The 25,529-nt window shown below is 36.8% G+C and overlaps 1 protein-coding gene across 3 annotated transcripts in view; it reads left to right on the top strand.

Annotated features, from left to right (window-relative positions):
* Memo1 (mediator of cell motility 1) overlaps positions 1-25,529 on the top strand; it is an 87,512-nt gene that overhangs the window by 44,355 nt on the left and 17,628 nt on the right. For 2 of the 3 annotated variants that reach the window (XM_075955538.1, XM_075955540.1), the window contains 4 exons: positions 2,171-2,239; positions 10,451-10,563; positions 13,065-13,176; positions 20,918-21,060. In XM_075955538.1, coding sequence (XP_075811653.1) covers positions 2,171-2,239; positions 10,451-10,563; positions 13,065-13,176; positions 20,918-21,060 — 437 coding nt within the window. Of the gene's footprint in view, positions 1-2,170; positions 2,240-10,450; positions 10,564-13,064; positions 13,177-19,803; positions 19,850-20,917; positions 21,061-25,529 lie in introns of all 3 variants that reach the window. The other variant, XM_075955539.1, reaches the window with a different exon arrangement.

The following is a 25,529-nucleotide window of genomic DNA, read 5'->3' as shown; positions in this document are numbered from 1 at the left end:
ACTTAGGTTGATTCTGTAGCTTCATTTGGTTTTGTCAGTAGTGAAAATGGACTTGAAGACATGTCTTATGATATATGGTTTCACATCTTATATAAATCACCAGATGTGGTACTATTTGATTTGTTCCATTCTTCTTGTTTGTTTTGGTTTGAGGCAGGATCTTACTGTGTAGTCCTGGATACCCTGGGACTCAATCTGCTTGCCTTTGCTTTTGTAGTGCTTGGATCCACAGCATGTGTCATCACACCCAGTCCACCATTCTCTATTATTGCAGTCATAGTTGGCTTATAGGAGCTCAGCAAATAATACCGTATAATATATAAACAATAGGCTATATGGAATTTATGATAAAGTATTATATATTTTTATCATTATTCATAAATGTTAGGAATATTTCCTAACTGAGCCTCTCTAATGGTGCAAAGAACTCCAATCAAGCCAGATTAGACCAAATCAAAAATGCCCACATTTAATGAATTTGGAGAAGAGACTGAGACAGAGGGAGAGCACAAGAGTTCCTTTTTCCAGGTAGAGCTTAAGTACCCTGTGGGTGTGGTCCTGACCCATCCTGGGGAGGGGTCAGCGCTTGGCAGGCTGAGAGTTGGAGTCCAAGTGCTTGGCAATTCCCAGGCCAGGGGCTGGGGTGACACTTCCAACTCGATATTACAATAAATTGTGTGTGTTTGTGTGTGTGTGTATAATTAGATTCATTTTATGTGCATTGGTGTGAAGGTGTCAGATCCCCTGGAACTGGAATTACAGACAGTTGTGAGCTGCCATGTGGGTGCTGGGAATTGAACCCGGGTCCTTCGGAAGAACAGTCAATGCTCTTAACCACTGAGCCATCTCTCCAGCTCCTGTATTTACATTTTATCTCAGTGACATTGTGTAAAAGCTTATGTGCATATGAATGTACAGTTTTCATTTCCTTCAGAGTCAGTTGTTAAAATATTTACCCTATGGGCAGTATACTATCTACAGTGATGTCCCTGAAAGTGACTGGTATTGGCTCAGGGCACCCCAAGACCAAGTTCTCAGCACAAAGGAGTTTTATTTGCCCCAGAAGAACAAAGGGCAGGGAATAAGAGACAAAGGCACGCGACAGAAAAAGGGAATAAGGACAAAGGAGAAGGGGTATTTGATGGTGAGGGAGTGGAATGGGGAAACAAAGGCCTGCCTCTGGATAGAGAGGCAAATGCTGGTTTATAAAGGTACAAGGGAGAACCTGGTGTTAAGATGAAGTGTTCAGTTTTAATTGGGCATGTTCATTAAGGTGACCCAAAGGGCTTTTGATTGCTGAACTTTAGTACTTTGATAGCTGGACCTTGGTAGTCAGCCTCAGGAAGAGGAAATGGCCAAATAAGGGAATAGACCTTGGTGGCTAGCTTTAGGAATGTAACCAATGTAACAGTTTTTTTGTTTTGTTTTGTTTTGTTTTTCCCTGAAGGCAGAGGGAACAGGGAGAAGGGTAAGACCTGCCAGAGCTATGTTCACCATGTTTCTTGCCCTGTAGACAGTGGTACAGAATACACTGTCTAAAAGAAGTGTCTAGACTCATGTAGCAGGAATGATTCAAGAGAGATGATCAGAGAACAAAACTGTTCTGTAGGTGATAAGAGAATTGACTGAATGTGAAGCTGGAGGGTGAAAAGAGATAAGGAAGAGAAAATGAGAGGCATAATACAAGAAGCCAATTCAGTTTCTTTACTGCTAAAGGCAGAGATATTTATTTGCTTTGGCACTGTCTGCTAATTCACTACAGAGGAATATCAAAAATTAACAACTTAAAGTAAGCCTTGAATATCTCCAGATGTTACTGTCCTTCCCACCCGAAACCAAATTATCTCTTGGTCATCCTTTATCCCACCTCAAATTGGTGCTGGGGATTAAACTCATGACTTTAAACATGTTAAGCAGGTGCTCCATCACTGAATTGCATAACTGACACCTAAAAATATTTTTGGAGGTTTGTAATTGGAATATAGTATGAAACAATTATGTTTTCTATTACCTTCTAGAAGTTACAACATTAATTATATTACTTTTTAATTTATATGCTCAATTTTGTTATATGTATCATAGTTTTTATATTTCTTACTGTAAGTTTTCTTTTCTTTGGACTACCTTGATTGTGAACATGGAGATTCAATCAAAATTGTTTTGTTTGTAGCCATGCAGGATACACGTACTGCGGCTCCTGTGCTGCCCATGCTTACAAACAAGTGGATCCATCCGTTACGTAAGTTCATTAGGAGTAGCCTGGGAGTGTCTGAATGGCAAGAGTTCCTTCTGCTTGGGCTTTCCAGGAATCTGTCATTCCTTGTGTTGGTTAAGACATACCTTAATACTTTTTCTTTGAGAATTTACTTTTTACCTTGACTTTAGTTCTGAAACTACTACAAAGTTAAAATATTTTGAGTTAGTTTTCATTTAAAAACCTAGATGTGAAAATTTTAAAGAAAAATGACATTTCCTTTGTAATTACTAAAAGCAAAAGTTTTACAGCAGTAAAGAGAAATTAAATGGAAAAGATTCTAGTTATTTTTTATTTCACCTTGGTCTGAAAGTCAGCTATAATCAAGGTTATTTTAAGTAATAGTTTGTTCTAAACTTTTCTCAGTTTGGTAGAATTTTTACTGATGATGCTAGAGGTATGCCTTAGTATTAGGTTGGTTTAGGAATATGTAAATAAGTATAGCTATGCTGGGGGAGGTACAAAGTGGGCCTTAAGCAGACTGATGGAAACTTTAGTTAAAGGAGGAAGGAAAAGGTAAGGGAAAAAGCCAAGAGAAAAGGACAAAGAAGAGGAGGAGGTTAAAGTATTTAAACAGTTTAATTGATATTAGATGGCATGTTAGTATTTTAGAAATCAATTAAATCATTTTAATATCAATAAATGCTGGATAATAAACATATAACTGTTGACTTGAATTTTAAGTAAGTTCTAAACTATCTTTATGAGTACTAAAATGCAGAAGGTTAAGTGTATTAAGATTGCAAGAATAGCATTTTGTTTTAATATCCAGTATTGAATAGTGAATTAAATAATATGACAGCTTAATTAATGTAATATTTTATAGATAATGAAAATGAATATTGCCAGGCATGGTGATGCACACCTGTAATCCCAGAAGTGAGGAGGCTGAGCTAAGAGATAACAAGTTTGGGGACAGCTGGAGCTACACTGTGAGACCATTGTTAAATAAAATGAAGTATGCTATGAGGGATTATAGTAATTTTAGAAGATACTACATCATAAACTAAAAGGAGGTTATAAATTTGTACCGAATTGAGGAGAAAGTATGTACTGTATTAAGTAAAATTTTTCATAAGAACATTTAAAAAAACATAGTTATTTATGGATGATATATTGCATATATTTGTTGAAATTTTTTATTCTTTGATAATTTTATACATGTATTTAAAGTCTTTTGATCATATTTACTCCCTATTTTGTATTTTTACCCCTATCCCACCAAGTCCCTTCTTTTTATGAGCTGATTCAAGTTTACCTGGGACTGCAGGCATGAGCATGAGTGATCAAATCACTAAGGATGACTGCTTATGATACCACAGAACTCCTCAGGGCAGCGCATTTATTTATTTATTTATTTATTTATTGAATTAATTTATTTATTTTCTTTTTTGGTTTTTCAAGATAGGGTTTCTCTGTAGCTTTGGAGCCTGTCCTGAAACTTACTCTGTAGATCAGGCTGACCTCGAACTCACAGAGATCCTCCTGCCTCTGCCTCCCAAGTGCTGGGATTAAATGTGTGCACTACCACTGCATGGCCCCTAAGTATTTTTTAAATATGAAGAATGGACAAATTGGGGAGTAATGGAGTGTGTGAATATGATCAAAATGTATGAAATTCCTAAAGAATTTATAAAATATTAATGATAATAATGGGCATGACTTTTTTTTTTTATCATATTAGTCTTTTTCCTAATTTGATTTTTGTTTCTGTATTTTGTTGGTATCTGAAACAAAGTTGGGTAGGTAAAGAGGTGGGGGGAGGAAGGAGCATGGTTAGAGTATTTTTTATGAAAAAATATTAATTAAAAAAGATCTTAATAAGCTAAAATTAAAAGTAAACTCTTTAAAATAATATTTAATTTTAAAAGAATTATCAAATTATTTTCAGGGTAAAAAATAAAAAATTTCCAAGTACAGAAATAGTTGTGTGGGCTGGAGCAGTGGCTCAGCAGTGAGAGCACTAGTTATTCTTCCAGAGGACCCAGGTTCACTTCCCACTTGACAGCTCACAACTTTCTGTAACTCCAGTCCCAAGGCTTTTGATGCCTTCTTCTGACCTCCAAGGACACCAGGCATGCAGGTTTTGAACATACGTACATGTAGACAAAATAATTAAGTACATAAAAAATGTTTAAAAAATTAGAATAAAATTACAGCTATTTATCAAACACTAAATCGTTGGTTATTAGTGAAAATGACTTTGTGTGTGTGTGTAATGAGGCAAATCAAATCCAGGATCTTATACATGTTAACAAAGCTCTCTACTATCCTTAATTCCCAAATACCATGAACTAAATGAAACATTAAATGTGAAACAAGAACATTTCCCCCTATCATAGTGAAAGATAGTGGGAAAGGAGACATTGCTTTTACAAAATATAGTCAGGCTTGGTGGCGCACACCTTTAATTCTAGCATTGGGAAGGCAGAGGCAAAAGGCTATCTGTGAATTCCAGGGCATCCTGGTCTGTATAGTGAGCTCCAGGACAGCCAGGATCACATAGAATCTGCATCAAAACCCAAAACATATGTACGTATACAGTTTTATATTACTTATATATTATAATATGTAAATATATTAATATAATGCTGTTTATGTTTATTATGTAAATCTATTGTACATTTTTAATTAATTTGTTTTTGAAACAAGAGTCTGCCTTTGTAGCCTAGGCTGACCTTGAATTTGCAGCACTTTTTGCCTCATACTCTGAAGTGCTGGGATTCCAGGTGTGTGCTACCTGGCCAGACTTACTGTGTAATTTAACTAGAGCATAGCTCTGTGCTCATGTCTGCTTTTGCATTCTGTTTGTTAGGATTCATTTTCTCACACAGGTACATAGTTACAAAGGGAGGAGCAGTTCCATCACCTTTCCCATTAACTGGAAATGTTTTCTTTAATACTAACCCAGGACACAATAAAAATAGTTCCTGGAGGGTCAGTGCAAATCTTTTAAATGATGTTTATTATACAATTTAAAAAATTAAGTTTGTTCATACTACCATCTGAAATATATTGGACTTAATTTTCACTTGAGTTTCAGGTTTTTTTTGTATAACAAATACGTTAATTGTTTTGCTTGAAATATCAGGCTTATTTGGTTCATTTTGGAAAAAATTTCTTCCAAATACCTACTATTTGTGTAGTTATTTTTTTGAAGTGAAAATTGTAGTTCATGAAAAATATGTCTAGTTCAGCCCTCAGCTCATAATACACAGGTGATTTTCCCTGTGATATAATGTTCATCTGCAGAAATGCTTTTTGAGTCTGTCCTCATATTTGAATATCTTTTGTCATGTAACATTAAGATGTATTCTCAAGGGTCAAGATTTCTGATGAAATTTGCCTTAAAAAAGGAAAAAAAACCGCAGTGTAACTGTGGACAGACTACTGGTGATGTTGGTTTCACTGCTTTGAAGGGTGGGCCAGCAGATTTACTTCCCCTCATTTCTGCAGCTTAGGTGTGATCAGTAGTGAAGAAAGCAGGGACTTTCCTTTTTACTATTAGGGGATGAGTTTGAATTGTATACTCCTTTACAGGGTCTCAAATGTTGTTACAAATGTACGGTTCACACCATGATAATTGATATGATAGACCTTAAAAGGGTTATTTGATTTCAAGCATGGGAAAGCATTCTTCACTGAGTAATTGGTGTTTAAGTTAAACCAACCAATCAAAGGGAATGACAACGTATAGTTGTTAGTTCATCTAGGACCTGTAAGACCCCACTGTATTCATAGATGTTAACAGTCAAGGGGAGGTAAAAGGAGTACAAGAAGTTGCTAGTTTATTTGAGCCTTTTAAACTCATTTTAGGAATAGGAAGTGGGTACTACATTGGGTAGTGTTTGTTGCACAGTCTTGAAGACTCGAGTTCTGATCCCCAGAACTCCTGTAAAATCTTGTGGGGTGGTGTGCCTCTGAAACATAGTGCAGGGAATTGGGAGGGTGGATGGGGCAGAGACAGGAAGACCTTTGGACTTGCTGGTTAGATAGTTCACCTGAAACTAGAGCTTGTTCTTTCAACTGGAGACCTGGTCTCAAAAAATAATGAAGTGGAGAGCTATTGTGGAAGATATATCTGGTGTCAAACTCTGGCTTCAACATGTCCCCTCATTCTGTATCTATGCCTCTCACATCCTGCCCAAAGCCATACACATATACTAGAGGATTAACCCCCCCCCCCCAGCCAAATCCCACTTATTTTAAGGGGTTTACTTGATTTTATAACCATGAAAAGCCAGGAAGGTTTTTTTATTGTTTGTTTTTTATTTTTCAAGACAGGAATTCTCTGTGTATCTCTTACTGTCCTGTAGCTAGCCTCAAACTCAGATTTCTGCTTTTCTCTGCCTTCCAAGTGCTGGGATTAAAGAAATGCACCACCACAGCCCGGCTCAGGAAGGACTTAAGGGCAAGGGTGAAGTGGTGCACACCTCTAATCCCAGTATTTGGGAGGCAGAGGCAGGCACATCTCTGTGAGTTCCAGGACAGCCAGGGCTGTTACACAGAGAGACCCTGTCTGAAAAACCAGACAAACAAAAAGACAAGTGGCAGTGAAATGATCAGATTTGAGTTTCCAAAGATTACTTTGGGCATTTCATTAAATAACTTTTCATATTGACAATTGTAAAGTCTTTCCTGGCTGCTAACAAAACTAGCCAAAATTTGAAATTCAACAAGCAATTAGGCAGAAACTTGAATTTATAGTTTTCAAAGAGCTTTGCAGGTCAAAGAGTAAAAGCTCATGACAGTTTTAGTCTTCCATTAAAAAATTTGTCCTCCCTGTGAAACTTCTTTAAAAATTTACTTATGTTCTATTAGTTGGAATAGGTAGTTGAAAACTATGAGGACAAGTGCTCATAGACCATATTTATTATAGTAATTTTGAAAAGGTGAGTTCTCAGGAGCTGTAGTGTGTGGACTGTTTCTAGGAAAATGACACCCTGCCATCTCTCTGATATTTAGTATTAAAGGTTTCTTCTTCCAATCTAGTAACAGCTAGAATACCAGTACTGAGGTTATTTTTTGTTTTTAAAGACTAAACACTTTGCAGTTAATTAAAGGGAATGGGCATAGGTTTGCTGACTTGCCTCCCTTCCAGCCATTGTAGCTGCTGTACTGTTTGTGGAGGAGGAAATACATGAACTTCAGTGTGCCTTGTTAATTTTCTTTTGTTAGCACTTTAGCTAACACAGAGGCCTTTGTTGAGGTCACTGTTGTCTTAAGGTGCCCCTTTTAACTGTTTCAGTAATGTCTACCCTTCTGTATTTCGTGTACGCCAGTTTTAAGAATTTTGTATTGATAGCACAGTTTTTTCTTGTTCCTCTAAATCAGTTCTGGAACCGTACTAGACTGATTGTGGGTGAGTTTTTACCATACTGGAAAGAATTTATTAGGAAAATATCTGGCTAATTTCCATTGGTGGGGGCTCTTCTGTATAGACTGGCTTGACAAAAGGTAGGCAAAGAAAGCACCCAGGCCTCTCAGTTGAAGGCCGTTAGGCTCCCAGAAGACCATTTCTGGAGCAATGCACAGTGTTACAGATTAATTTTTTTGTGTAGCCCTATTAGTCCTGGAACTCAGTGTATAGACCAGGGTGGCCTGGAATTCACAGAGATCTGCTTGCATTACCTCCTGAATGCTGGAATTAAAGCTGTGTGCCACCAGTATAAAGTATAAATAAAACTATCATTTATACTTTAACTATGTACCTTAGAATTTTCCAAAAGCCTTTTTCTCATGGAAACTGATTCCTTAATGAGAACCACACCCCTTCGTGTTGAGTTTTTCCTTTCCCTCCCTGCTCTATCCTTGCTTCTTCTTCCTTTTCTTTTGTAAGTGAGGTTTTAACTGAGTTGCTTTGGCTAGCTTTATGCTCCTGAGCTCAACTGAGTGCCCTGCTCTAATCTGCTGAGTATGTAGACTATGGACTTGTACCACTGTCCCTGGTCAAATGTTGTTGATTTTTAGTTCATGTAATCCCTGGCATTAATCAAGTGACCTAAACATTCCCAGGTTATCATTTTATTATACATATTTCACATTAGACATTAATAAAAGAATTTATTAATATTTGTATACTACTGATAGAACAGAATGGTATCGCTTGGTTTAGTTCATTTAATAATCTGAATTTGACCTTTCTCTCTGATGATCCATGTGATAAATATGGATTACAATGCTGAAGAGATGGAGAAGGGGCTGGAGAGATGGCTTAGCAGCTGAGAACATTGACTGCTTTTTCAGAGGTCCTGAGATCAGTTTCCATCCTCAAAAGATGTCTACAACCATTTATAGTGGGATCCTGTGTCCTCTTCTGGTGTGCAGGCATAAATAAAATCTTCTTAAAAAGATGGAGAAGAGAGAGGGTAGAAGAAGAGTTTCTTACTCACTCTTTGGCCTTAGGATAAATTAGTTTTCTGTGTGATTTCTTCAAATTTGAGGCCCCTGAGAATAACAATCCAAAACTTCCTTATCTCCTCCTTCCTTCTCCAACTTTAAGTGATGCATCTTAAAAAAAACCAATTAATTTTCTTATCTTAGTAATAGATTTTGGTTGGTTCATTGGTCCGTCCGTCCGTCCATCCATCCATCCATCCATCCATCCATCCATCCATCCATCCATCCATGGTCATTGTCTCACTGTGCAAGCCAGACCTGCTTTTGCTTTGCCTCCTGTGTGCTAGGATTAAAGATGTGTCTACCTTACTTGGCATTGTTTTTCTTTTAGAGATAGGATCTAATTTTTGTAGACCACTCTGGCTTTGAATTCCTAATCATCCTAGACCCTTAAGTGTTGGAATGTAGGTGAATGCCATCACACTTGGTACAGTAATAGACTTTTGTCAGAGCATATTGCTACAGCACACAGTCCTTGTCCTCCAAACATCTGACAGTGAAAGAATTAGGTCATTTTTTTTTCTAGATACATAAGCCCATTACCCATTTTCTTCTTTCTCACAGTTTTGCAATTTTTGGATCTGTAACTTATTTATGTTTGTATATGGTATGTTAAGATTGGTTTATTTGAATTTTAGAAAACAGAAAATTAATATTTTCAAAATTTATATTGTAGGACAAATTTGGATGTTTGATATGAAATAATAGTAAGCTAATTTTAATTTTGTTGCTGTGACAAAAGGATTGTAAAGATTGTAGCTACTATGTAGCCCAGTTATTGTTTTTGGATAGTCTACAGTACAAATCATACATTAAAAAGTTGCTTTTTTGATGATGACTTATATTTGAATGAGAATAGAGAATGTTGATTACATAGAATTCAACTAGATGTCTTATTTCTTAGCTACCATAAAATAATGTCAAAATAGCTTTATTAGAATGCTTCTTTATAATGCTGTTTGAAATAGATATTTAGCAATTTATATCAATATTTTGTTCTATTAAAAATTTAGAATTTTAAATTTTCATAGCTGTGAAATATTCATGCTAACAGTATGCTTTGAAATGTGTCTAGTTATATATGTAGAAGTGATTTTATGTATAGCATGTTATAAAAATTTATAGCTGGTATTTTCATTTATTGGATATAAATTCAGTTGAAAACTAAGGAGTAAACCATCAAATCAACTCTGACATGGAATTCCAAGGACTGTGTGCTCAGCTTGCAGAAGTCTTATTTCCTCACAGTTCTGGAAGCGAAAGTCTGGTGTCACGGTGCCTGGGAGGGTAGAGGTTCTTGCTTTGAGGCTGCCAGGCCCCCTAGTGCATGACTATTAGGCATGTTCTTGGAGTCATATGTTGGTTGTGGTCATGTCCCATGTGTCCCTCCACCCCTGACCCCAGGATCTTGTTATATATAATCCAGCCTGGCTAGAACCCACTATGTAGCCCAGGTTGGCTTCAAACTTGCAGCAGTCCTTGCCTCAAGACTCCCAAATTCTGAGATTATATGGGATACCACTCCTGGCCCTGAGTCTTATTTATATAAGTCCATCAGTCACATTGATAAGAGCCTCATTTCGACTTCATTGCTCTTGAAAAATTTATCTTCAAATTGGTAGTCAGATATGGGAAGTTGGATCTTCACTATATGAATTTTGGTGAGAACATAGTTTAGCTCTTATGTTCACAGAATGTAGTAAATGCAGGTAGTCAGCATGGAAAAACAAGTACAGTTACTTAATAAGATTTGTGTAGAAGTACATTTGTTCTGTGTTTCTGTTGTGTATCTCCCAGCCGGAGAATTTTCATCCTTGGGCCCTCCCACCATGTGCCCCTGTCTCGATGTGCACTCTCCAGTGTGGATATATATAGGACTCCTCTGTATGATCTTCGTATTGACCAAAAGAGTAAGTATATAGAAACCATGTAGTTTTCAAAAAGCTGAAACTCATTTAATCAGGATCACAGTTTAATTAAAACATTTAGAGATACAAATATTAAATACTATTTAATTACATTTTTTGTTGTAACTAATCTGTATAAATCAGACATACAAAAGTAGACTTTTCCTCATAACAAAAATCTGTTGTAGGCACTTGGCTCCATAACATAGTGGTTACATTTATGTTTAGAGAAATACTTTTTTTGTGTTGCACCATGACACAAGAAATTAGAATACATGACAACCTGATGAAAGACTCAGCAAGTTGACTCTGTTTTTATGTGTATCACTTTTTTCACTTTAAATTATGGTGATAATACTTTCATTTCCTCTCATTTTTTTTATGGGAACATTATTCTATAGGTTTTGAGGCTCTGAATGGTGGTATAGAAATTTTAAATATTTTGTTTTAACATGTATTATTTATTTTTTGTGCATATGCATGTATACATACATATGTGCTTGTATTTCTGTGGGCGTGTGTGTATGTTGGTGTGTAAAGGTGAATTTATGTGCTTTGTGGAAGCCTGAGGCTAATGCTGGGAGTCTTCTTGATCACTCCAGCTGATATACTTAGGCAGTGTTTCTTGCTGAATTCAGAACTCGGTATTTTGGCTTACCTGGCTTGCCATATATGTCTGTCTGTCTGTCTGTCTGTCTGTCTGTCTGTCTGTCTGTCTGTCTATCTATCTATCTATCTATCTATCTATCTATCTATCTATCTATCTATCTATCTATCTATCATTTGGGGATTCCTTTCTTCCTCTGTGTGAGATTGTAGATGGAATTCCACACCTGCCCAGCTTTTTACATGGATTCTCAGGTCCACACTCCAGTCGTAAGGCTCATGTGGCAAGCATTGTACTGCTAAGACATCTGTCTAGCTCCTATGTCTGTTACATTGATTTTCCTTCTAGGGTTTTAGAGGTTATATTTTGTGTTTGTGTATGTCTGCGCACGTGTGTGTGTGTCTTCTCCTGTGAGCGAGTGCACATTTGTGTTTGTATGCTGTATGTTTCTTTGAGACCATGTCTCTCATTGGCCTAGACCTCACCTAGTAGACTAGGCTGGCTGACCCAGGAGCCCCAGGGATCTGACTGTCTTCACTTCCCCTGGGATCTTAAGCGTGCATCACCATGTTAGACATTTTGTCTGGATTCTAGGATTCTTATTCAGGATCTCATGCCGTCTTGAAAAGCTTTTTTTCCACTGAGCAGTCATCATCCTAGTCCCCAGTGTCATATTTTTGTTTAGTTGTTTCTTTTATACTATATGTAATGTAAAAGGTTATAAAACAGTATACAGAGGAGAACAGTAAATATTAATATATTCCTTACCCATGGTTTACACTGGATTTTCCCTCCTGACTCTGTATAATAACCACCTTTCATGAATTTGGGCTCAATAAATTAATATTTTAAATATGTAAGAGATGCTATTGTTTTGTTAAAGTTTTCAGTAATTTTCATTAAATAAAAGGTATCATCTGAAAAAGAAATGTTTAACTCTTTTAGGCCTTATTTGGGCCTTGATTTTTATAATTTGAGGTTGACTCATAGAATATTAGCAGTTTGTTATTTGAATAGATATTATTAATCAAACTAAATTATTCCCTTCCTGATTGAGATGACTTAAGGGACACACTTTCCTTTTTTGTTATTTTTCATATTTTTAGATTTGTTTATTTATTTAATGGGCATAAGTATTTTGCTCTCATACATGCCCATGCACCATGGGCCTGCCTAGTACCTGAGGAGGTCAGAAGAGGACTTTGGATTCTCCCTGAAACTGGAGCTGTAGATGGTTGTGAGCCACTGTGTGGGTGCTAGGAATTGAATCTGAAGCTAATGCTGGGAGTCTTCCTTGATCAATCCAGCTGATAGACTGAGGTTGAAGTATAGGTCATCAGAAATATCTGGATAGCTAGATCATTTTAAGTTGGCATAGTACTGTGGTAGATTTATGATTTCTGCCATAAGTTAAAGTTTGAATTTTGGGAAAAATAGTATTAAAAGTGAGAACTTTATGTTGTTCATGTGGTAGATACATGAAGTGAAATAAAAAACTATAGAATTTATTACAAAAACAAAACAAACCTAAAAAATGATATTATTAATCTTATGTAACTAGATGGTGATTTTTCTATTATAGTAGGAATTTTAATGAGCTGTTTTGGCTAGAACATTTAGATTAAAATCCAGAGAATGGTCTTAGAACTATACTCTATTTTAGAAATATTAAAAGGAACTAATGAAAATATACTGTCTTCTTTCCAAATGGTAAGTCTTTACATGCATTATTTTATGTAATAAAATCAGTCATTGTGCCTTCACTTACAATAAAAAAAATAGAGTATGTGGTGCTTTTGTTTCTTGTCATAGCTTATAGTTTTATGTTACTGGGCGGGAGCTCATAAAATAATACATGCATTAATATTTGTTTTAATATATTTTGAAATCTCTTTAGTTTACGGAGAACTATGGAAGACAGGAATGTTTGAACGCATGTCTCTGCAGACAGATGAAGATGAACACAGTATTGAAATGCATTTGCCTTATACAGCTAAAGCCATGGAAAGGTATATTGATTAATAGAAGGACTCCCAGAGAAGTCATAGATCTTAATGTCTTTGGAATTATTTTAGCCTGGGATAATTTGTCAGAGCAAGGAGATTAAAAATTTCTCATTTAAAATGAAATAAAATTGTAGGTTTCAATGTCTTTATAAGTTGATTTTTAACTAGATGTCTATTAAGGTTGAACATATGAATTGATCTGAATTTTTTTTTTTTTTTTGGTAATGTGAAAATTAAAACAACAACCCATCTGTGTGTTTGGGTTGATGTATCTTGGTTTGCATGGTAGCAAATAGACATTTCAATATCTTAGGATAATCATTATTTTGTAGTACAGTACAGTAATTGTAAAACTTTAAATTTGGAAATATCTTTGAAAGTCACTCTTCAGAATACTGTAAAGGTACATAAGACTCTTACCCTTACCTGAGCATGATGGTGATAATGATGTAGTGCCTGTTAAGGTCTTCCTGTGATCAGGTGCTCCTGGATGCGAAGTGAATTCTCTACAAGATGCTTCAGTGCCCACTTTTTGCCCAATACATAATTGTTGATTTGTTTGGTAAAATGAAGCATAAACTGTCTCTAGAATTTTCTTTTTTCAGTGCCACATTTGTTTGCTTTTAATTGTTTAGCTGGGTCATTTGGGCTTCTTTACTTTTCCTTAAGAAATGAGCTTTCAGGCTTGGCATAGTGTAAGCCTGTAGTACTAGCATTTGTAAGGCTTGAGGCAGGAGGATCATTGTTTGAGGCCAATGTGGACAATAGACTGAGACCCTGCTACCCACTAAAAGAAAAAAAAAATTTAAAAACAGTTTCAAGCCAGAAAATGGGAAAAGAACAAAAACTGGGAAAAAAAAGTGTGTGTGTGTGTGTATTCTGTTTTGTACCTCAGTTTCCATTTGGTTCACAGTGTATTAGTTTGAAAGCCAGAGGCCTCACTCAGTGTTTGAGTTCAGACTGACCAAGTATTTTATAGGTTTTCTGTATATCAAATAAGAGCTGATTCTGTTAAGAAAAAATGCCACCTGAGATTTGTTTTGAGACTGACCTTTTCTCTTCTTTGGACCTAAGTTATGGTTGACAGGGAAGCGCTTTAGCTTGAAAGGCTGTGCAAGCTTGTGTTCCTAAGTTCTTAAGAAGGGAGCTTAGAGAGGCACTTCATGTGGTGGGCATGAGCCCTACTCTATTTGCCCCCCCCCCACTGGCTGTTTGCTCTCTCTACCTTTCCTTTATCTTTCTTCTTTCCTTTTCTTCTTTCCTCTCTTCATTCCCTTTCATTCCATCTTACACTGTTCATTCAGTTCCATGGTCATCTTTTTCTTTCAGCTTCTCTTTACTCTGTGTGACAAAGGCCTCTGTGAGATGTTTAGGTATCTGTCTTACACTAAACTCCTCATCCAGATAAGAATGTTGTTTTCTTCTGTGTCTGTTTTGCATAGTGAACCATGTCAGCATGTCGTCTTTCTGTTTTATTTGTTTACTTACTTATTTATTTACTTATTTGTCTGTTTTTGAGTTGGGAGTTTGGTCAGAGGCTGTGGTGATGACTTGTCTGCTCAGTTTTTTGCTGAGGCAGCATGGTATGGACTGGAGGCTGCAGAATGCCTTCCCGCCTTGGAGCTGTGATGCTGACTACCTTCTGAGGTTTCACAGTCCTCATCTTGCTCTTCATCCACTTCCACCTGCCTTTCATCTTACAGGCTTTATCTCTTCCTGTGAGATAGTCTTGCACTTTAAGTTGGCAGTTGAAGGTAGCAGTTGTGCAAAGCTGAGACTTCCATGACTTCATAAATGTAGGTCTGGAACTGGTACAGCTTTACTTCCATCGTGTTCTACTGTTCAGAACAATTTATGAGTCTAAATTCAAAGGAGTAGAAATGTAGTCTCTACATGTGATGGGGGAAGGCCTTTGAACCTGGAGGTGGGAGTCATTTTGAATGGTCATATTTGCAGATGGTAAAGTTGAATAGCTCTTTGGATGATAAGTAATTCTGTTTTTCTTCCATGATAGTTCTCTAGTAAATTCTCTGATTGGAGCAGCTAGTCTATAACATATCCCCTGTGCCCAGTATAAGCCCTGGCTCAAATAATTTCAGTTATTAGTTATGGGAAATAGATAGCTATTAATTGATTTAAAATTTTACTTAAATATAGAATCAAATACTCTTTAAGAAATGATTTTCATATAATGAAGCATATGCATGGTAGTTTTCTTGCTCCATGTGATTACACAAGAATTACTAGTATCCAGTTGTTGTAACAGCACATGCCTCTGATCATTACATTTGGGAGGCTGAGGAGGGATGACCACAATGCTTGTGAGTTTTGTTGTTATCTTTGTTTTGTGAGACAGGGTTACACTCTGTAGCGTAGGGTGGCTTGGAACTGACAGTGGTCCTCTTTCTTAGCCTCTTGCTGGGCTTGTAGGTAAGAGCTACCACACCTGGTTTACTTTTTAAATAAGTCTTTTAAAGATTTATTTATTTTTACTTATGTGTTTAGGTGTTTTGCCTGCATGCATGTCTGTGTAAGGGTGCCAGATCTCCTGGAACTGGAGTTACACACAGTTGTGAGCTGCCGTGTGGGTGTTGGGAATTGAATCTATGCCCTCTGGAAGAGCAGGAGGCCAGTGCTCTTAACATCTGAGCCATCTCTCCAGCCCCTAAATCAGTTTTTTTTAAACATTTAACTTAATCCCCCCCTCCCAGTTTTTATTATTACAAATATTATATGATTTTTTAAAAAAGGTGATTATCTAATGTTTTATTTATAAATGTATTTAATTTTTCTGTTTTTATAATTCTGTTTCACACAGAGTCCGTCTGTCCATGTCCCCCCCACTTCTCATTCCCCACCCCCACACAAACACGTGGTTTCTCTGTGTAGCCTTGACTGTCCTGGAACTTGCTCTGTAGACCACATTGGCCTTTGCTTCCTAAGTGCTGGGATTAAAGGCATGTATCGCCACCCATCCGGCTTCTGTTATCTTAAATTTAAACAATGATGATTTATTAGAGCTTTTGTTTATTTTACATGTTTAGTGTGTGTGTTTCTATACATGTATTGTGCAGGCATTTGCATGTAGTGATGGAGGCTAGAGGCGGATGTCTTTCTTGATTTCTCTTTATCTTGCTTTTTGAGACAGGGTCTCTCATTGAACTCAGAATTCAATGCATGACTGAACAGGCTGGCCACTGAGCTCCAGGGATCTTTTCTTTGTCTCCCAAGAACAAGGGTCACAGGTGCATATCACATGTCTAGCTTTTTACTTGGGTGCTGGGTATAAGACTCAGGTCTTTATGCTTTGCATCAAGTTGTTTACTGACCAGCCTGTCTTGGCAGCCCTCCCTGGAGCCCTTTAAAACAGTGGGTGCCTGAGCTGCAGATTAATAGTACAGTACCTGCGTAGATGTTCAAGACCCTGGACTCCACCCTACCCTGCCTGGGGAAAAAATACTGTATAGAAGAAAACATAAAATGACTCATTAGTGCGCAGCTTATTCCTCTGATACTTAAAAATAACAATACGTGATTTGAAATTTTAAATAGTATCTTGAAAGATAGAATGAACAGTGACGCCTCTCTGGTCCCATTTAACCTATTTATCACGAGTGAACATTGTTAACAATACACTAACATGTGCATATAAGTTTTTATACATAGAATTTTTTGTTTCTTTCTCTCTCTCTCTCTCTCTCTCTCTCTCTCTCTCTCTCTCTCTCTCTCTCTCTCTCTCTCTCTCTCTCTCATTTCTCTGTGTAGCTCTGGCTGTGCTAGGACTCACTTTGTGGACCAGACTAGCCATGAACTCAAGAGAACCGCCTGCCTCTGCCTCCTGAATGCTGGGGTTAAAGGCGTGTGTGACTGACCAAGCCTCATCTTGTAGTTTAATGTCACTTAAATATATATGCACAACTGTTTATTTATTTAGGGTTTTTCAAGTCAGAGTTTCTCTGTGTATCCCTGACAGTCCTAGAACTCAGAGGTATGCCTGCCTCTACCTCCCAAATGCGAGGATTACAGGCGTGGGCCATCAACCTTGAAACCATCAATTTTTATTGATTATAAACCTACAATCTTTATAGTGCAATTCATAACAGATTTTATTATCAAACACAATTAATTGATTTTGAGGAGTTAGGATATATAAAAATTATATCTTAAAAAAAGTAAACTTCAAATAATTATTAAATCATAATTCCTGTGGGGGGAATCTGTCGTTGTTGGTGTTTTGTTTGGAGTTTAAATTTGATCAACTTTTTTTTCATAATTACTACTTTTCTTGTTATTATGGTTTTTATACCTTAAAGTTTTTAATTTAAAAAATGTACACAAGTAATAAGAAAAGTAGGATTGAAAGGGTTTGATTAAAAAACATAGTATTTTGGGGCTGGATCTCTGTGAGTTGGGGCCAACCTGGTCTATAGAATGAGTTTCAGGACAGCCAGGGCCACACAAAGAAACCCTGTCTTTTGAAAAATTCAATCAGTCCTACCCCCACCCGCCAACCCCACCTCTCCAAAAAAAAAGAAAAAGGAAAAAAGGTGTTCCCTGATCCCATAGACTAGATGAATTACAGTTTCGCTCTTAAAATCCTTGGTTCCAGTTTGACTGACTTTTGTGACTGTGTGAGGCAGAAGGTGTATATTTCTTTTGGTGGCAAAACCTCATTCATCTTTATTTAAATGACTAGGTGAGAATCTTTTTATTTATTTATTTTTTTTAATTCTGTTTCATCAGATTTGTTTGGTTAGTGTTTTCCATGAGATTTAGAACATTTTCAGCAACTATTCCTTTTTCTTTCCTCTGTTTGGGACTGGTGCTAGTTCGGTTGCTTCATATTGTCTTAAGTTCTCCAATTCTCTTTATATTTCTTCAGTAGTTTTTCTGTTCAAAGTAGATAATATTTTAAATTAATCTTTTTTCCCCCTATCCCCTTAGTTTAAGACAAGGTCTTCTTTGTGACCTGGGCTGCTCTTGGTCTTGCTTTGCAATCCTCTTCTGACAGCCTCCTCAGTGCTGGTGCAGTGCCATACCTGGTCTCTTGAGCCCAGTTTTTTTTTTTTTAATTTTTATTGCTTTATAAATAATACCATTCAAAATTTCCACTTCCTCCCCTCCTCCCATTTCCCTTCTGCTACCTGATTCACCCTTTCCTCCTCCCCCTCCAGTCCTGCGGGAAGACCAAGGCCATCCCCTCTCTATCCAGTCTTAGGAAGGTATGCATCCAAATAGACTAGGAACCCAAAAGCCAGTACATGCAGTAGAGACAAATCCCAGTGCCATTATTATTGGCTTCTCAGTTGGCCCCAATTGTCAGCCACATTAAGAAGTTCCAGTTTGATCCTGTGCTCATTCAGTCCCAGTCCAGCTGGCTTTCGTGAGCTCCCATTAGATCAGGCACACTGTCTTAGTGGATGGACCAACCCCTCGTGGTTCTGACTTCCTTGCTCATCTTCTCTCTCCTTCTGCTCTTCAACTGGACCTTGGTAGTTCAGTCCAGTGCTCTGATGTGGGTCTCTGTCTCTATCTCCATCTGTCACTGGACGAAGGTTTTATGGTGATATTCAAGAGTCATCAGTCTGACTACGGGACAAGGCCAGTTCAGGTACCCTCTCCTCCACTGCCCAGGGTCCTAGCTGGGGATATCCCTATGGACACCTGGGACACCTCTAGAGCCAAGCCTCTTGCCAACCCCAAAATGGCTCCCTTAATTGAGATATCTTCTTCCCTGCTCCCATATCCGTCCTTCCTCCATCTCAACCATCCCACTCCCCCAAGCTTTCCCCAACCCTCCCCTTCTCCCTTCTCTCTCTCTCTCCCCTTCCCCCCTACCCCACCCCCACCCCCATGCTCCCAACTTTTGCCTGGCGATCTTGTCTGCTTCCAATTTCTAGGAGGGTCTATGTATGTTTTTCTTTGGGTTCACCTTATTACTTAGCTTTTCTAGGATCGCGAACTATAGGTTCAATGTCCATGCTTTTACATGCTGAGCCATCTTTCCAGTCCTAGTACTTATTTTTCCAAGTCAAATGTTCTTTTATTATAATTCATGCTCATGGAGACAGAGAAAAAGTAAGTTTTGAGAAATGGCAAGCCAATGATCCCAACTCCACCCGTTTCTGTGGAGGACTAGACTTTTTGTTTTTGATGGTGGGTCTGTGGAGAGTAGATTTGTTGTTGTGTCTCAGAGCAAGCCATCTGTAGTTGACACTTTATGACTACATGTGTCATGTGATAACTTATCAAATACCTTTTGTAGGTGTGATCCTTCTAAAGATATGGGCAGTCATTTTAAGTGCCTTAGGGATGGTCTCTAAACTCACCTTTCCTTTGCTCCTTATAATTTGCAAAACAGCTACTTCCCTACCGTATTATAATTATTTGCAATCTCTTTGATGATTTTTGTTATTTATTTTTGGAGGTACTTTTGAGGTTAGACTAATTCATGGCAGTTACCAAATTTTTATTAGATGCCAAAATTCTTTGGATTAATAATTAACCCGATTATAGAGAAAGCCCTTGTTTGCTCTGTGTAGTTACTTAGCAAACTAGTAAGAATCACAGAAAGATGCCCCATGGCAGCTTCCTCTGCCAGCTTCTTTTTTTTTTTTCCTTACACCATAGATGCAGATTCTGCCCAAGGAGCCCCTGCATTGCAGAGGGACTGGAGGTCTGTATGATCTGTTTATTTCGCAATTGACGAGGGTAAGAGGGCTACTATGGGGGAGGTATTTGGGTGCCCTGAAATAGTGGTATATAGTTTAGTCAACATTTATTTTGAGATTACTTAAAGTTAGTATTAAAAACAAAGCCTTTTTTGAAGTCTGTTTGTCCTGTGTCTGGTTATTAACATTAAAGAGTAGTGGTTATAATGCTGAATTCATAAAGCCCTATTCAAAACAAGTTTAGACAAACAGTTCATGCTTCTAAAACTCTTAACTCTTAGGATAACTGGTATATAAATAATACTGAATATATATATACACTATCTTATTATAGTGAAATATTTTATAAAATGATGTAAATCACAATTACTTAAATCAGTTATTAATCTGTTTTGTTTCTTTTCCATTAATTTGTCAGTCAGAAGGAACTGGATATACCATCAATGATGTGGGTGGGTGGGTGTGCCTTTGGGGAGTGTACTAGAAATGAATATATCCTTTAATTCTTTTGTTAATGTGGATGTCAGTGAAATTTGAGTTGTGTCGAGGCTGGCATGTATCTGACTGTTAAGGCTAAGTGATGAGAGTGCAATCTACGAATCTCACAGGAGCCAAGTTCAAGTTCTGTAGGTCACGCTTGGTTTATAGAATAAGTGTCAAAAATGGTGTATGTTTATAGGATCAAATTAAAGTAGATGAGGAAGATTTTAATGCTCTGTGAAAATGGCAGGACTGGGTAGGTGGCTATATCCTTTGTGAGTAGTTGGGGATGATCTGGTGGACTTATTTTTGGACATTTTATACCTAGCAGTACAGTAGCTTCGCTTACAGTAGTATGTACATTTTGGTAACTTAAATAGATACTTTTAGTATTCTGTACTTGTTTTTAATCAGCTTCCTTAAAAAATTTTTTTTGTAGATTTTTTAGAATTCAACAATAAAATATCTGTTACAATTATCACTGTTAATAAATGTTTCACTTTTTAGTGCCAACACAATTGGAAAAATATTTTTAATTTTAAACAGCTTAAATGACTTGTATTTTTATTTTTATTTTTTCTGTTTTCTTTAAGCCATAAAGATGAGTTTACCATTATTCCTGTACTGGTTGGAGCTCTGAGTGAGTCAAAAGAACAGGAATTCGGAAAACTCTTCAGTAAATATCTAGCGGATCCTAGTAATCTCTTTGTGGTGTCTTCTGATTTCTGCCACTGGGGTAAGTCCTAGATTTTAACATACGGAGGATGCTATGTATTTGTGGTTAAAGGTTTCTTTTCATTCCAAGCTCCGAGTCTCAATTTTTTTTATCACTCTTCACAAAGTTTTATTTATAGCAGCCATGTTTAAAAGTGAATAAACAGCCTTTTGGTCATTTAAAAAGGGTCAGGAGAGGAGATAGGTCCATTTCCAAAGGCGACTGGTACAGTTGGATTCACACTGTGAGGGCATCCTTGCTTTTGAACACTTCTGTTAGCCTGAGTTAAAACCTGTTAGCCCCATATTTGTGTACATATGTATGGTGTAGGGTTTTGGAGGTCAGGTTTGGTAGATAGAACAAATTCTTAACAATGTAGACGAGTACTGTGTGCTATACCGGTCCTTCTCTGATTATCCTTTTTTGTAATTAGTCTCTTTTTTTTCTTTTGGTGAATATTTTTTGTCCACGATTTCAGTCAGTTTTCTCTAATACTAGAACATATGGGTTATCAGCACTGTGATCTTCACTGGTAATTCTTTATAAAAAGGTTTCTTAGTGGGTTTTGTGATTATTGTAAACTAAGAGGGAAGGGGATTTTGCAGTGGCTAGATCATAAAGAAGTGAGGCATTGTGGATATCCCCTTCCTGGCAACTGATTTTACATTCTTTAAATGCTATTTGCTTTCATTTACCTTTAACTCTTTCAGAATATTTAAGTTCTATCTCTTTGACTCTTTTCACTATTTTAAGTCATATCTATTTGTTCATACTCTTCCACTTTTATTCTAAGGGAGTGTAAACCCAAACTTTTTAGGATAATACACTAGGATACCAGACAGCGTCTTCAGTGAGTTATTTAGGGAGCCCTTTGCTTTCTCTTGTGAGAACTTAGTCAGCATTTTATCTGCCTTGCTTGGGTTCTCTCTTGCATTCTTCTCTGAATAGAATTCTTAAGTTGTACTCTTTACTTGACTCTCTTCCATGGTATAAATATTAGAATATGTAAATTATTAGCACTGTTTGCATTATTTTTCCATGAGTATGGTTTTCCTCCAAGGGCCAGTTTGAGAATACCAGAAGACCGTTTAGATTTCATTATCACAACTGGGAAGGGATTTGAAGGATGGTGTGAGGCTTTGGAATCAAATGAGTAGAATTCAGGGAAGTTGCTAAACATTTTAGAATACACAGAACAATCCCCAACCTCCACCCAATGAAAGAAATGTCTGGCCCAAAGTGTCTATAGATTGAGGTTAGAAACCCATCCTTAGGTTGTATGGGTAACTGAGCATCCTTCTAAAGACCTTCCCTGGGTTCTTCAGTAACTCATTCAACTGTCTAGTTTGCATTATTCTTTCTGGCAGAAGTAATTTTATATTCATGTAACTATATTATTTAGACTCTAGGGCCCAAGTAGAGGCTTAGAAGGGAATTCCTGACTCAGGAATTAGAAATTTAGTCATAGTTGATCTTAGAAGTAAGGAGTACTGTTAGGAAAAAGAACTGCTTTTCTCAGTGTTGTGAGTTTTTCTCAGGAACATGACATACTCATGTTTTGTAAATAAAAATTGTGAAGCAAATATTTTTCCTATTTTATTTTTGAAGGCTCTTATGAATCACTTAATACTGTTCTCTTGATGCTGTTCTCCAGATTGTCTTTCTAGTTGGCAATATAGGCAACCACAAGTAAACTTGCATAAAATATGGGGGTTTTGTTTGTTTTATGTTTCATTGTGTTACCCAGGCTAGCCCAAACTTACACACAGTCTTCCTGCATCTGTCTCCTAAGTGCTGAGATTGCAGGTGTGAGCCACCATGCCTGGATAATAGATGTAATATTCCTGCTTTACATGTGTGTGGGTCATCATCCTTTTTACCTCACCAATAAAGAATTATTATTATTTATTCTTTGAAATAAGGTTTTTCTGTGTAGCCCTGGCTATCCTGGAACTCCTTCTGTAAACCAGGCTGGCCTCAAACTCAGAATCTGCCTCTTGAGTGCTGGGATTAAAGGAGTGTACCACCACCACCTGGCTAATAAAGAATACTTAATGCAAACATACATTATTCTATAGTTGAGAGAAAAAAAACAATTTTTTTATAGCTAAACAAGATTCTTAGAAAGTTATAGGTTTTTCTTCAGTTTCTAAGAAACATTAATGTTTCATTTGTAATATAGGATTTCCAGGTGATAATTATAAAAAGAAAGGAAAACCCTCAAAAATTTCTAAGGCTGGTAAATGCTAGCAGTGAAGACCATCCAAGCGTGTGTGTTTACATTCAGTGATTATGAGATGGAGCTTTTTCTAGTGCTCCATTTTTAGCTGACACAATCATCACTAAATCTCATTATGTGCTCACTTTACTTACAAAAGGCACAAAGTCTTTTTGGGTAATTTGGCCAGTAGTATGGCAGACAGTGTTAGGTGTGACATGGATAATATTTGGAAATTGACATTACAGGAGGTAGTAATTGCCACTTTGTAAAGCATAACACTTTGTTTTCCATGCTTATTAAGCTGAATCATTAGCCAACTACAAGTTAAGCCATTGTAGGAATCAAATTTCATATATTTCAAATTTATATTTCGTGTCAACAATTTAGCTCTCTTTGACAGTTGATGTTTCGTTTCTTTTTTCTTTTTTCTGGTTTTTCGAGACAGGGTTTCTCTGTGGCTTTGGAGCCTGTCCAGGAACTAGCTCTGTAGACCAGGCTGGTCTCGAACTCTGTAGATCCGCCTGCCTCTGCCTCACGAGTGCTGGGATTAAAGGCGCGCGCCACCGGCGCCCGGCCTCGTTTCTTTTTCTTTCTCCTTTTCCCCCCTCTTGTAGAATCTTGCCATCCTAGGCTGACCTTGGATTTGCATCCTTCTGCCTCAGTCTTCCTAAATGGGATCAGAGGCACGTACCACTGCACCATGCTTTTTTTTTTCCTTGTAAAGATATGGCACATGTTTGTTTGTTTTTTTAACAATATAAAAGCAATCGTAATGGGTGAGTTCTCAGTAACTCCAGAGAAATGATTCAGCTCTTCAGTATATAGATAGATCTTAAGCATCTCATTGCTTTAGGCTCTTCATAATTTTAAGTAGCTGGCTTTTGAAGTATAATTACTTAACTTGAGTTTGGTATCCCTCACAAATTACTTAGGTAGTAGGCCTTTGTTTTTATTGAATTAGGTTACTGGTAGTGCTGTTTTTATTGGTGGGTATTCTCTTTGTTTTTGGTGTAGCTTTTGTGGAAATAGTGAAAACCTTGCTCATAGAGGTGGTTGGGAAGCTGATTGATAAAGTGTAGTCTCCTTGTTATTGGCCAGTATCCCTTTACAAAAATGATTCTTTCTATAAACATTTATTTTGCTTTAATAGATATTCATCTTTAAAGAGACACCAGAGAACTAAAAACATAGAGACTAAAATATTTTGGTGTTTTTTTGGAATGAAACATGACACGGGAAGGTCAAGAAGCTACATTCTGTTATCTTGTTCTTTCGGTCTCCTCAGTGGAGTCCCCTAAAATGTAGCTCTGCATTTTAGTCGTCTGTGCTTGTCATCATCTTAGACATAGAAAAATGCACCACAGTATTGGATAATAATAATAATTTTCACCTTAGCTACTAGCTTTTGATTTTCTTTAATCTTAATTTTTAATTTTAATACAAAGTTCTATTAATAAGTAATATACTTATCAAGTTCTCTTACTATTTAACATACTTACCAAGTTCTGGATAGTTCTGTGTAGGAGAAACTTGCCTGCACTTCTTTCAGTTATCTAACTAGTCAATTTTTATTTTGTTTCCCAAGTTTCAAGTCTGACATTCTTCATATATACTATTATTATTATTTGTTTTATGCCTTCACAGAAATTTGTTTCCAAGTTCAGATTAATAGCTTTCATTAATATAATTTTTAGCAAACTATTAACAAGTTTCTAAACAAAATTAGACCTAAGAAGTTGAACATGAAGTACTCTTCTATTAATTTGCCTTTATGGTGGTTTTACAAATCAGTTTTAATAAATTTACTAAGTAAATGTTTATGACACTATTTTGTTAGAATATGAATATAATCTACTGTAGTATCTTCAGCAATTTAAAAATTGCTTAGAATTGTATCACTTTTATTTTTTCTCTAGTTTTGGAGCCTGTCCTGGAATTAGCTCTTGTAGATCAGGCTGGCTTCGAACTCACAGAGATCTGCCTGCCTCTGCCTCCCGAGTGCTGGGATTAAAGGCGTGTGCCACCACCCCTCACAGCATTATATCACCTTTTTTAGCTACTTACTCAAAGTGACCTTACCCAAAGTATTTGCAAGATTTATATTATGTTCAGATTTCTCCTGTACTGTTCATTAAGTGATTTGTATATACTCTTTTTCCTGTTATGTTTCTTAGTGCAAGGATAATTCTACTTTCTAAATGCTTAAGTTGATTTGAATATGTTAGCTAATTCCTAAAATGTTATTATCCAAGCCTATACATTAGTCTTC

Source organism: Microtus pennsylvanicus, chromosome 21 (genome assembly GCF_037038515.1).
Source record: "Microtus pennsylvanicus isolate mMicPen1 chromosome 21, mMicPen1.hap1, whole genome shotgun sequence".
Lineage (NCBI taxonomy): Eukaryota > Metazoa > Chordata > Mammalia > Rodentia > Cricetidae > Microtus > Microtus pennsylvanicus.
Note: the sequence above shows the minus strand (reverse complement) of the source record. Positions and strands in the feature narration are given on the sequence as shown.